The sequence below is a fragment of the Cardiocondyla obscurior genome, linkage group LG22 (assembly GCF_019399895.1).
Source record: "Cardiocondyla obscurior isolate alpha-2009 linkage group LG22, Cobs3.1, whole genome shotgun sequence".
Taxonomy (NCBI): Eukaryota; Metazoa; Arthropoda; class Insecta; order Hymenoptera; family Formicidae; genus Cardiocondyla; species Cardiocondyla obscurior.
Genome location: NC_091885.1, coordinates 749748 through 763994, shown reverse-complemented (window position 1 = coordinate 763994; position 14247 = coordinate 749748). Strand labels below are relative to the sequence as shown.

General features: G+C 44.4%; 1 protein-coding gene across 1 annotated transcript; it reads left to right on the top strand.

Annotated features, from left to right (window-relative positions):
- Positions 1-391: 391 nt before the first annotated feature.
- On the top strand, positions 392-13929 carry LOC139110900 (uncharacterized). The gene is made up of 6 exons (XM_070670863.1): positions 392-961; positions 1118-3886; positions 5134-5418; positions 5611-5730; positions 8988-9056; positions 13900-13929. Exons 1-6 carry the CDS (start codon positions 392-394, stop codon positions 13927-13929), a joined length of 3843 nt encoding a protein of 1280 aa, XP_070526964.1.
- Positions 13930-14247: the final 318 nt, after the last annotated feature.

The window sequence follows — 14247 nt, the reverse complement described above, 5'->3', positions numbered from 1 at the left end:
GGTGGTCGCGGCGCGGGGTCTGAACGTCGTTTAGGCTTAGTGGCTTAAGGCCACAACTGTATTAATACGACGCGATGCTAAATAAAGAGCATTAAAATTAGAATTTGCACTAAGCTTCATTGAGCACTTAACATAAATGGTCCTTCAAGCCGGATATGAAGGCACGCGTCCGGTGATCGGTTAGTCGTCACGAGTAAACATATTCAAAGTGCAAAGGGACAAGGGACGTCACAACGATAAATTTAAATTTAGTATAGACGGTACTTTTTCGTCGCGTGACCGGGTAAGAAACACAACAAACAGTCGGTATATTGCTAGTGTTTTTGAAAGTTAACGAACGATCATGAGTCTCGATTATTTCAAAAGAAGAAATCGCGCATTTAAGGGCCGTATGACTAGCATCAGCATCTTTATTACAAACGCAAAGGCTGATCTAGTGCAGGTGAGCCACGCGGAAATCTTGACTCGACTTGAGATCTTGGACGGCATACACTGCAAGTTCCAAGAAAATTATCGAGAATTAACAAAGGCAATAACCGAAGAAGAATTCGAAGCATCAAACAAATCGGAAGAAAGCGAGTTTGACGAAAAATATTGCAATATGAGAGCCGAATTGATGAATTTAGCCAAGAATATCGCCCCGGCTGAACCGAGTACGTTCACCGGTCAAGCCACTAGTAACGATGCGATCTTGCAACATATATTAGCTCAACAAAACGATTTAATTCAAAAATTGATGGAACGCCCTGTCGAAAATGGCGACAGCAGTGCGATAGAACAAGTGATGGAGCAGCAGGCACAATTGCTGGAGAGAATGAGCACGCGATCAAGCGCGTCCGTTCGAGAAGCACAGGTTAAATTACCAACGGTCAAATTGCCGACTTTTGATGGTGAGCCGGAGGAATGGAAGCGCTACTACGAGACGTTTAGAACGTTAATCCACGAAAGTGAATTAACTAATGTCTAAAAGTATCAATATCTGGTTGGTTCGTTAACCGGTCAGGCGGCAAAAACGATTGAATCAATCAAGATTTTTGACGAAAATTATACCATTGCCTGGAAAATTTTAATAAAACGATACGACGATAATTAAGAAATACAAAAACGGCATATACAGTGTCTCTTCAAGTTGCCACAAGTGAAACGCGAGTCCGCCGACGCAATACAGGCGTTGGTAGATCATGTGCAAAAACACCTTCGGGTATTGCAAGGAATGAAGCTTTCTACCGCATCATGGAGAGCATTAATAATACATTTGATTGAGAAAAATCTTGACGGAGCCACCAGAAGATCGTGGGAAAAGCATATCGAGGCAATGGAAGAGATGAACACGGAAACGATGTTAGATTTTTTGCACGGGCATAGCCAATTATTAAGACGAGCGAATATGGGAAACGAGATCGGTGATCGAGCGAAAAGTGAAGCCAAGGAAAGAGGCAACCAAAACAAGTCGCGCCCGCCTAAGCCTAGTAGAACGGTAATGTCAACTACAACACAAGAAGGCAGATGTTATCTATGTCAAGGAGATCATTTGATGTATATATGCAAAAAGTTCCTGGCCATGCTAACTGAGAGAAGAATCGAAGAACTGAAAAAATTAAGACTTTGCCTCAACTGTTTTAGAAGCGATCATTTTGTAAAGAATTGCAGGGCCGGTTCGTGCAGGGAATGCGGGAAGCGGCACAACACACTATTATGCCATAAACATGACCGAGATTCGGATGCAGCGGCAAGGACGGAGGCGCGAGAGGCTCTTTCCGGGAGCGCGAAGAGCAGCGCAGTACTGTGCTCCATCAAGGGTACCTGGGCCGGAGCATCGGAATCGGGCAAGCCCAGCAGAGCCGGAGCATTGCGACGGCAAGTTCTAATGGTAACGACGATTGTAATTGTAAAATCATGCGGGCAAGATAGGGTGATACGCGTGTTGCTTGATAGCGCGAGCGAGGTAAATTTTATTTCGAAAGCAGCGAGTAAATTTTTAGGTGTGCGGCTGGAGAACACTAGCGAATTAATAAGCGGTTTAAATAATATGAACTGCGATGTAAACCGCGGCTGTAGATTGAGTATGAAATCGCGAATATCGGAATTTGAGATTGACGTGTATTGCTTAGTTGTTCCGAAAATAACAAATTTCTTGCCATCTACAACTGTCGGAGCGTCCGTGCTGACCATACCCGAACATATTCAATTAGCGGATCCGCATTTTAAAGAACCGGGAAAGATCGACGCGTTGATCGGTGGAGAGTTGTTCATGAAACTTTTAGAAACGAGAAATATCGATCTCGGCGATGATTTACCTGTCTTCCAGAATACGAAATTTGGATGGGTAGTATCGGGCCCGGTACCGTCGCATGCCGCGGTTCGTGCGGTCGAGTCGCGAGTGGTAAACACTTATATGTGTTTGGCAACAACTAACGCGTCTCTAGAAAAAACATTGCAAGAATTCTGGAGGATAGAGGAATATGCCGATAATACCGAGAAATTATTGCACGGGGAACAGAAATGTGAAATTAAGTATGCTACCACCACGTATCGAGACATATTCGGAAGATTCGTGGTTAGATTACCATTCCGTGATAACAAGAGTCAGCTCGGACAATCCAAGGGAGTCACGATGAGACGCCTGCGATATTTAGAAACCAAATTTAAAAGGAAACCGAAATTACATGACTTATATTCGGAATTTATGCGTGAGTACATCGAATTAAAACACATGACTCAAATTACTGAGAACGCGAGTAGTTCAGGCGCCGTATATCTGCCTCACCACGGCGTAATGCGTGAGGCCAGCTCTACAACCAAGTTGCGCCTAGTTTTTGACGCTTCGGCGAAAACGTCATCGGGCGTCTCATTAAACGACACTTTAATGATAGGCGCGACTCTTCAGGACAGTTTAATAAATATCATTTTGCGGTTTCGATTGCCTGTTGTAGCGATAACAGCAGATTTACAAAAAATGTACCGACAAGTTCAGTTGCATCCTGACGACCGCGATTATCAAGGGATATTGTGGCGATTCGATGCGCGGGATCTAGTCGAGGAATATCGATTGAATACTGTGACGTACGGTCAATCGAGCGCGCCGTACTTAGCTATCCGTAGCGTTCGGCGTTTGGCGGAGGACGAGGCGCAGCGATTCCCGCGAGCGGCGAGCGTTCTACTGTCCGATTTATATGTAGACGATATTATCACCGGTGCCGAAAATGAGCGGGACGCAAGGAATTTAGTATTGCAGATAAGGAAATTATTACGGCGTGGTGGATTCGAAACACATAAGTGGCAGTCAAATTGTAGAAGTTGCGTGGACGGGGTTAGCACCGGCGAGCGTGCCGAAGAATTGGCCGCGGTAGAGATTGATTCAGGCGCGACGAAGGTGTTAGGATTGACTTGGCAGCCGAAATCAGATACCTTCCAGTTTTCAATCGAGCCTATGAAAAAATTAATAAATACAAAGCGTGGAATTCTATCAGCAATTTCCCGACTGTTTGATCCACTGAAATTAGTCGGACCCATTTTAACTCGAGCAAAGTTAATCATGCAAAGAACGTGGCTGTCAAAGCAGGGATGGGACGATCCGTTGTCGGGCGATCTTTGCGAGGCGTGGGAGGCTTATTCGGAAGATTTGCAAAGGGTTACCGTCATTAAAATACCGCGACGAGTAATTCAGGGCTCCGAAATTGTGCATATTAATTTACACGCGTTTTGCGACGCATCCATGAAAGCATATGGAGTATGTATTTATTTGCAAGCGGTCGACGCGAGCGGCAGAGCGAGAGCGCATCTCGTCTGCTCGAAATCCCGAGTAGCGCCGGTAAAAAGTAACACGATTACGTTACCAAGATTAGAGTTGTGCGGAGCCGTGGTGCTCGCACGACTAACACAAAATGTAAGAAAGGCCATCAAATTAAATATAAACGAAATATATGCGTGGAGCGACGCTACAAAGTACTATCGTGGATAGCGGGCGATGCGTCGCGCCAAAAGACATTCGTGTCGAACCGGACCGCGGAGGTGCAGTCAATGCTGTCTTCTCGACATTGGCACCACGTAGACGGCACAGATAATCCCGCCGATTTAATTTCTAGGGGCGTCAACGTGGACACCCTAGAACGAAGCACGATTTGGTGGGAGGGCCCCGAATGGTTATCGCGCTCGTTTGAATGCGCAAAACAAGTTTCGAGGTCGGCGCCGGGGACCGATGCGGATGAAGAAACAATACAGGCAGAGCAAGCCTCGAATGCGCGTGTTTTTGCGAGCGTTGGCAATTCCGAAGACATCCCGCATATATTGCTCAATAGGCACTTGTCTTTGTCGAGGATCAAGCGTATTTTTTCGTGGATGGTTTGATTCGGAAAGAACTGTAGAGCCGAAAAAGGGGATCGCATTTTCGGGTATTTGTCAATAGACGAGATTCGAAGCGCGCATTTATCGTTGATCGCATCCGTGCAGAACTATTATTTTCCGGGCGTGTCATCGATGATATCGTCAGGAAGGGGACGCATCCCGTTGAGTAATAAATTGTCATCACTTCACTCTTTCGTGGATAAAAGAGGAATTCTCAGGGTGGGCGGAAGGATCCACCGCTTGCGATTGGCGTTCGAGAAGAAACATCAAATAATACTGCCGAGTAACAGCAAATTTACGCGATTGTTGCTTGAAAAAATGCACGTTAACTTATTACACACGGGCCCGCAATCGTTGTTGTACGCGGTCCGACAGAAGTATTGGCCGATTAACGGAAGATCGATTGCAAGAAAAACGATACACGGATGCACGAAATGTTTCCGGAATGCTTCCAGAGCCGCGTCACAAATTATGGGAAAATTGCCCGCGGGTCGGGTAAACCCCGCGCGTCCGTTTGTCGTATCCGGGGTGTATTTCGCCAGGCCGATCATAACATTGGTAAACCGAGGCCGCGGCAGAAAAACTATGAAATCATATATCGCCTTATTTATATGTTTCGCGACAAGGGCCATTCATCTAGATGCGGTCAGCGATCTGACAATGAGTGCCACGGCCTTTGTCGCTGCGCTCAGGCGCTTTGTCGGGCGTCGGGGATGTCCGCGGCGTATGTATTGCGATAATGCGACAAATTTTGTCGGTGCAAAAAATGAGCTTTATCGGTTGAGTCAGATGCTCAGGGAAGAAGAGGAGAAATTGACAAACGATTTTTTTACTCCAAACGACATCGAGTGGTCGTTCATACCTCCGTCGTCGCCTCACATGGGAGGATTGTGGGAGGCGGGAGTTAAGTCGTGCAAGTTTTATTTAAAACTCGTCATAGGGGAAACTCTTGTAACGTTCGAGGAGTTAACTACCGTGTTGACTCAGATCGAGGTTTGCCTGAACTCGCGACCGACATGTCAATTACCGTCATCTGCCACAGATTTACAACCATTAACGCCGGGACATTTTTTGGTGAGCGGCGCATTAACGTCTCTTCCGGACGTAGACGTGATGGATCTTCCAACGAACGGACTCGATCGGTAGCAGACTGTCCAACACTTTTGGCAACGGTGGAGCGCCGAATATTTAACGTCACTACAGGGCCGAACGAAGTGGACGGCAGAGAAGCCTAATATAACCACGAATGACATCGTTCTGATTTAGGATAGTAACGCTCCACCGTTAAAATGGAAGTTAGGTAGGATATTAGAAACGCATAAGGGCACCAACGATAAGGTCCGAGTAGTAACCATTAAGACTGCAAGCGGAATTCTCAAGCGCAATGTAACCAAAATATGTAAACTACCAATTAATGACAAAAAAACCGAAGGAATATAATAATTAATTAACATTAATTGGTGGGCGGTATGTATAGTATATATAGAAAATTGTCACGCGCTATGCACGTGTCAAAATATTCACGTTGTAAATATAGACAGGCCAAGCGAGCGGCCTCAAGGTACGAGACAGTTCAGTTCGAAAAAGAGTAGCATCGAGCTCGCAAGAAACTGCTTCTCCAAATTGTGAAAAGATTACCGCAATTTTAACGACGAGAAACTCCGATTGTGACGTTCAGGCGATCTGTGTATTATAACGTGGCTACTGACTGTATTAATACGACGTGATGCTGAATAAAAAGCATTAAAATTAGAATTTGCACTAAGCTTCATTAAGCACTTAAAAACCACCTTTCTTCTTTCCAATTCATTGTTAAATATCCCAGAATCCCTTTTTCTTTTACCCTTACCGCATACTTCATTAAATCTTGATTTTCTTATTTTCTTTTATCTTTCTTTTTTTTACATACTCTTTTCTTTTTCCACCACTTCCCTTTTTATTTCTCCTCATTCCTTCTTTTCTTTTATTTCTCTCAAAAACCACCCTAAATTTTTGTATTATTCCCTTTTTTCTGTTTTCCATTTTCCTTCCGATTATTCCTTTTCTACCCTTTTCCTCAAATCTTCCCAACATTTTCTTGCCAACTTCCCGTCTTTTTCCTCCCTTAGCCCTCGTTTATATTTCCATGTCCTTATACATGTGTAACGACCCTGCTTTCGCGTATACCGAATCGTCGGCTCGATGCGGGATGCGCCCGTGCGCTCGTCGGTATTCCGGGATTCGAATAGATAGGGTCCGAAAATGCAGCGAGACTGGTATATTAAATGTAAAAAAAAAAGGTTTATTAAAATGACCAAGAAAATAACGCGTATTTACAATGTGTACACGAAGTGTGAGACGGCCGCGCGAGCGGCGGTTGAGGCGTTCGACAATTGTGAGCGAAGCACGCGGTGCCGGCGTGTCCGCGACGCGCGAAAGATCCTACGGGCACGTGCCGTTCGGCAGCACGTGCGAATGCGGTATGCTGACGCGGGAATAGATCGCAGGTGTTTGCGCGTTTTCGCCGAAAAGCTTAGATAGTTCGCGGTATCGCTGACGGTTTGCGGAGAAGGGAGGTGAGGCACCGGCTTGGCGTCGCGTACCCGAGAGCATTCGGGCGAGACAGAGATCTCTCTACCCCGTGGTCGGCGACGGTGCGATAGGAAGCGTTAATTTGTGTGTTCGGTGATTCCACGCGCCCGGTGGTCGAGGTCCGAGATGACTCGGAGGAGGCAGAGTTCGCTCTACCCCTCGAGCTGACCGTGCCGGTGCGTTGGAAGTCGTGAGCACAAGGTTAGGAACGAGCCCCAGGATCACCTGGTGGAGACAGAGAGCGTTCTACCCCCGGATCGGCTCTAGGTTGTCGGAGATGCTGCTCGCAAGCGAGCGGATCGAGGACGGTCCCGCTGAGCTCCGGCATCGCGGTTTTATACAGAAAAAACGAGGGCGCCGGGCTTGCGGGGCTCAGCGGGGGTACGGATGATCCTGCCGTGGCGCCGAGGATCTCGTTACGGCGCGATCGCGAAACAGCGGTCCTCGCCGTCGTCGGCGCGTTCGGCGGCGTTCGGGGGAATTCGGCTAAGCCCGTGCGGGGACTTAGCCGCGAGACGGTAGCGTAGCGCGTGCTATCGCCTATTCGGTAAATATAATATAAAAGTTCGGGGCGCACCGCGCCCCGGGTCCCCGCCAGCGGAGTTTTGCCGGCGGCCGGCCGTTGTTCTGGCCGGAACGGTGCATTTCCTGGGTGCACCGTTACACATGCCTTATTTTTTAGTTTATCCCTTTGCATCTCTTCCTTTATCATATATCCTGGGATAAACCTCTTTACCCCAAATTCTATTTCAAATATTTGTCATATATTATTTCTATTTCCTCTCTTTCCTTCCACCCCCCCCCCCTATTTCAATACCATAGCTCATCATTGTCCAAACCAATTTGTCAAACAAACACATTCTTTTTCTCCAATCTTTTCCGAGTTTTCTTTTCCCAATACTCCATACCTGTCCCACTATTGGTGCTCCCTTACTTACCCTGTCCTTCACCTGCTCTCTCTGATCTCCGTTTGCCGTAACTATATATCCTAAATACTTATACCTTCTTACTTTTTCTAATTCTTTCTCTTTCCATTTCCACATTGATTTTTTCGGTCTTTCCCCTCATTTCTTGCATTTTACAACCTTTGTTTTTTCTACATTTACTTCTAAATCTTTTTTCTCTACATATTTCTCTAAATTTCTCAACAATCCCATTATTTTCGCCTCTACAAAATCGGTAGTAAAATGTTCGATTTTTAAACGTTTATACCTCGCTTATTATCTCAAAAAATGTAGAAAGATACGGGACTTTTTTACTTGTCTTTAAGAGACCCACCTACCATTAAAATATGACGGTTTGGTCTGGGACACTCTGTATAATAATATTTGCCTTTTCTTATCACAATATGTTTCGGTAGGCATCTTCATTTGGAATTATGTCATCTTGCTCGAGAACTAAATTTAATATTTGGAACACAAATAACTTTTGAAATGGCTTCTTATTTTTTATATTTAACAGCATTGTGTTATTATTTCTGTTTGAATCTAATACGAAAGCATTCAAAAGAAATATATTCAGAATTATTTCACTTGATTAATCTAGGCTTATGGGTTTTCGTATTTTTATTTAAAATGTATATTATAAATTACATTTGTGACAGTATTACGGTTAAGGTAAAATTGCAAATATAATATAATCCACCAATATACAGGGTGTCCCAAACAATGTGTCGCTCCCAAAAACTATGGGTAGAAAATTGAAATCTAAGACGAAAAGTCAAATGCAATTTTTAAAAATTCTCAATAGTTTTCGAGAAAAAAATTAAAATATATAAAATGTATAGACGTAAGAGTGACAAGGAAGTTGCGCGTGAGTGAGCGCGACAGACGACGGTGCCATTTCTAGTCATTCGCCTGTCGCGCTCACTCACGCGCAGCTTCCTTGTCACTCTTACGTTTATACATTTTATATATTTTAATTTTTTTCTCGAAAACTATTGAGAATTTTTAAAAATTGCATTTGACTTTTTGTCTTAGATTTCAATTTTGTACCCATAGTTTTTGGGAGTGACACATTGTTTGGGACACCCTGTATGTGTAATTATAGTTTAACAAAATTCTATGTTTTAGGCTAACAAAAATAATAAAGTAATTCATCAATTGGCAAGCGTAATTCAATATACCGAGATTACAGAAGAGGTAAAAAAAAAGTTTACATTCTAACAAATAAAATGTAAAAGTAAAAGCCAAGTATACACACTCATCCAATAAAACACTTAATTAAAAAAAACTAATGTTAACTTGTAGTTGTCTATAAAATGATAAAATGCATAAAGATTATAGTAGCATACAAAAGCTTGACTCGGTCAAGTTGAACCATTTTTATTAATTTTGATGTAACTCAAATAAGACAATTAAATAATGTAGAATTTTGCATAAGATCTCTTAACGGACATCAGGTGAGGCTGCATCAACAAACAACTTAGAGTGACAAATGTCATGACCAATAAAAATTGGAATAATTAGAAATAAGGACGGTTGCAAAACCTTATTGCCGAAATTGCCGAATAATTGTGTTACAGCCATGCAACCTTCTGACGCAGAAAAATCAGCGTCACGTTTAAATACACGTGAGTCGTTGTCCGCGTGGTAAGTCTGATTAGATAAATTACAAACAATGTGAGATACATCGCGTGCCGCGTATCGAAATACGTTGCTGAGACGAGGAGTCGTAGCGAATAAGTATACAGTAGTGGAGTTGAATGGGTTAATAGAAATAAGTGGACAAGTGTAAAAGTGTAAGTGTATTGTATCCCGAGCTCCTAGTAACAAAAGGCTCGAGAACAACGCTGAAGTCTCGCACGCGCGAAAAAATCAGCAAGATCGGTAGAATAGCGCCGATCGCGGTAACCCGGCATTTCCGGCCGGGACGCGACGCTTCTCGAACATTCTCGGTTGCTACCTGCGAATGGCTGAGTGCTAAGAATTTTGGTTTAGTAACAGCAGGGCATATTAGCGGGCGACCGCGGCCCAACGGGTATTCGTTATTCGATATTAAACCGCGTGGCGTCAACTGATGTAATTAAAAGGAAAGGAAATAATAAAACTGTGCTACGACAATTATCAATAAAAAACATCTTTTTATATGCCCGCATTACAATCCATCCAGAGTACGGACCCCACAGCACACTTACGATGTAACAAGTGTTTGTTAACCTTTCCGCCTTCCAAAAAGTTTCCTCCCACCCCGACGGTTCCCGAAGGACAGATTCCGTACACCGGTTATGGTACAATTTGTTAATAATTTATATTAAACTTAACAATATATTTTAAAATATAGTTTTCAATTAAAATGTTGTATAAGATACAATATTTCCAATGAACTTTTTAATACAATGATATAATTAAAAAAAAACTTTTAATACTTATGTTTCGTCAACCTCAGATAGTTTAGAATAACGAAAGGAAACCATGGACAGCCAAAGAAAGGGCTTGGAGCTGGTACAGAAAATCGGAGAGGAGTATGAATGATCGTACCGACCGAAATTATAGGCACGCAGAAAGAGTGCCCTGTTTAGGCGAGAAGTTTTTATTAAAAAAAAAAGATTTTCCGAGAACAGTGCGCGTATTTGTTATTTTCTTCTGGTGAAGAATGATAATCTTATTCACCGGGACTGATCCGAGTGTGATTGTCTTAACAACTGAACGCAGAAGCCAGGTCTTTAATAAACAAAACATGAGTTTACATTTAAAATTACTTAAATTTATTCCTAATAAAATAAAATAAAAAAAACTGAATTAAATATTGTAACACGGTAATTTCCGGTCCGGAGAGCTCGTCGGAAACCAGGGTACGAGTATAAAGAAAACCGAGACTTGGGTTAGTCAAAAAATAAAGAATTTATTAATAAAAGTAAGAAAGAATATTTAGTCGAAATAATACACTTAATCTAACAAAGGAAGATATATACAGAAATAAACTCAAGAATAAATTGTCACGAAAAACGGCTATCTGCCGTGAGCTGGATTCCCAGGGAACGCTAGTGCGGGTCGCTTCGGGACTCATCCTAGGTAACAGGCCGTGTCGGTTATACAGGTCTTCGCGGGTTACAGGACGGGCCGCTCGGGCCGTGTCGGACGCACGGGCTTCGCGTTCGCGAGTCGGCGGCGCGGATTACAAACCAGGCCGTGAGGGCCGGATCGGACGCACAGGTTTCGCGTTCGCGAGTCGGCGGCGCGGATTACAAACTAGGCCGTGCGGGCCGTGTCGGACGCACAGGCTCCGCGTTCGCGAGTCGGCGACGCGGATTACAAACCAGGCCGTGAGAGCCGTGTCGGGCGCACAGGTTTCGCGTTCGCGAGTCGACGGCGCGGATTACAAGCCAGGCCGTGAGGGCCGTGTCGGACGCACAAATTTCGCGTTCGCGAGTCGGCGGCGCGGATTACAAACCAGGCCGTGAGGGCCGTGTCGGGCGCACAGGTTTCGCGTTCGCGAGTCAGCGGCGCGGATTACAAACCAGGCCGTGAGGGCCGTGTCGGACGCACAGGTTTCGCGTTCGCGAGTCGGCGGCGCCGCGACTTAATTCAACCGTGCGTCGGAACGCCGGGGCCGTGTTGGCGCGAAGAAGCGAGAGAGAGAGTCGGGAGCGCCCGAGTCTCGGAGAGGTCGGTGTCGAGGATGGCCGGGAGCGCCCGAGTCTCGGAGAGGTCGGTGTCGAGGATGGCCGGGAGCGCCCGGTCAAGGGAAGGCTCGGGAGCGCCCGAGTCTCGGAGATGTCGGTGTCGAGGATGGCCGGGAGCGCCCGGTCAAGGGAAGGCTCGGGAGCGCCCGAGTCTCGGAGATGTCGGTGTCGAGGATGGCCGGGAGCGCCCGGTCGAAGGAAGGCTCGGGAGCGCCCGAGTCGTCAAGAGCGAAGTCGGTTTCGGAAGCCGGGTGAGCCCGGTCGAGGAAGTCTTGGGAGCGCCCAAGACCTGGAGGATCGGATGCTGGGGTGCTCCTCAGCGCGGAACAAGGTGCCTCGTCTGCGCTCGAGGCAGCTTATATACCCGTGGGCCCGGGAGTGGGGGCCCCCACTCCCGAGCGGTCGGGTGGCGGTGCGCGGTGTGGGCGGTTGGGCGGCCCATGTCGCTCGTTGTGAAGGTCCGCGCTACTCGCCGCGGGCGGCTGGTCGGCCCGCGCTTAATTTAATCGTGGACGGGACCGCGCGATTAATTCGGGCGAACGGTGGTGGTCGCGGCGCGGGGTCTGAAGTTATCGTCGTGGCTTTCAGCCACAATATTAAGATTTGATTACAATTTAATTTAAATAGCGAGATTAAAATTAGAGTTACAAAAATTAAAATTAAATGTGTACGCGTTTGATACATTGATTTGGATTAGAATAAAAGTATTAAATTATTAAATAATTCTTACAATTTAATTTATAATATACAGGGTGTTTTGTTACAACTTATTAACCCGGTATGAATAGAAAGATGTTTTGAATACAAGTATGAAAATTCCATACCATTTTTTATTTTGAACGTTTATTTACGAGATATCAACAATTATATTCAACCGAGAGCGAGACGATGCGACGACGCGCGAGCGAGCGGTGCAGCGATACGCGAGGCGTGGCTAAGGACATCACGCGAGCAAGACGATGCGACGACGTGCGAGCGACACGATGCGACAACGCGCGAGCGAGACGACGCGACAACGAGCAAGCAACACGATGCGACGCGTGAGGAGAAGCGAACGAAAACCCGCGGACAAGGCAAAGTTCTGAATTTATAATTAATTTTTTATTTAATGTGCAAACGCTATCGTTTCCTCACTACCTATTGAGATAGATAGTTCAGCGCGTTTTTTTTTTGGTGGTATCCCCGATAGGCCTAATCCACCGGCACAAGTTCAATGCAACAATTGTTCAAAGTGTTTCCCTTGTCTTTGCAAACATTGTTCCGCTCTCCAAACAATTTGTTGCGTTGCCCTATGTGCCATGTCGGACGTAATCGTACCAAAGGCCGCTACAATTGCATCGCGAACCTCCTCAACGGTACGATCACGCACATTTTCTATGTGGGCTTTAACGTGGCCCCAAACAAAATAATCCAGCACGTTCATGTCCGGGGAACGTGCTGGTCAAGAGATAGGACTCCTCCCCCGCCCCCTCCATCTATTAGGAAAATTAAAATCTAACATTTGTCGCGCGCGACGACTAAAGTGTGGCGGCGCCTCGTCCTGTTGGTAAATCAATTGACGCTGAATTTCTAAAGGTACGTCTTTTAGAAGAACCGGTAATTCGTTCTCGAGAAATTGACTGTAGAGTTCTCCATTTAGTCGCGGTGGAAGAAAGTATGGACTGATCTAAACATTATAAATCAAAATATTACGAATCACATATTAATTTTAATTAAACAAATTTTTATGTTATGATAATACTTACAACTCTGTTGCCTATTACTCACGCCCACACATTTAATTGCCACCTAAATTGGAATCCGCCCTGGCGCACAGCACGTGGATTATGACGCTGCCATTGAATAAAATTTTTAGAGTTTAAAATTTCATTAGGAGTGAATAAAGTTTCATCCGTTTATAATATGTATTATATTCATTAGGAAGGGAACGTTGTGATCATTGAGATTGTTAAACGACGACTGACTTTTATTCACTTTGCTTACAATGCACTGATTAATATTACTATTAACCGTGCTACATTAGTAAGGCTCTACATAATAACTACTAACCGTTCTACATATACTACATATACTACATCCTTCCCCTACACGGAGGTTTTAACATTAAGGTTTTATAATATAGCGCGGAACGAGTTTTCTTTCACGGGTGGACCGACGTAATCCTTTGTTACTATTATTTATTATACAAGTTTGGTTTTTATTATTAACATTGTTAGACTAATTTTTCTTAATGTAAGGTTCGTGGCGCCAGTGTTTTATTTGATCAAAATGTTGTTTGTGTTGTTCTTCTCCATCTGAAAATTTTATAATGCAACTTCTTGGCGATATTATTTTTATAATGCGAGCTTTTGACATTTTAGGGTGATATTTTCGAAAATTCTTTGCTATGACTATGTCTCCAGTTTGAAATTGTTTTTTTTGTTGCTTTGAAAATTTGTTATTTGATTTTCTTGTTTATATTCAATTATCTTTTTGCTGTCCGGACTTAATAACTGTAAGGGTGTACGTAATTCACGTTTGTATAATAGTTTTGCTGGTGTTTCGTTTGTGGTAGTATGTTTTGATGTTCTATATTGAAATAAAAACTTATGAATTGCATTTTGTACTGTGTCTTGATGACTTGTAATGATCGCTTTTAATTTTCTTTTAAATGTTTTTATGAATCCTTCAGCAGCACCATTTGTCGCTGGGTGTTTTGGAGCGGCAAA

Bases quoted from the DNA above. Each gene is read 5' to 3' on its own strand.
- LOC139110900 (XM_070670863.1), top strand. From the start codon at position 392: ATGACTAGCATCAGCATCTTTATTACAAACGCAAAGGCTGATCTAGTG. The intron at 962-1,117 runs GTCTAAAAGTAT...CGGCATATACAG, and splicing joins ACGAAAGTGAATTAACTAAT to TGTCTCTTCAAGTTGCCACA. The intron at 5,419-5,610 runs GTGAGCGGCGCA...GTTCTGATTTAG, and splicing joins TAACGCCGGGACATTTTTTG to GATAGTAACGCTCCACCGTT.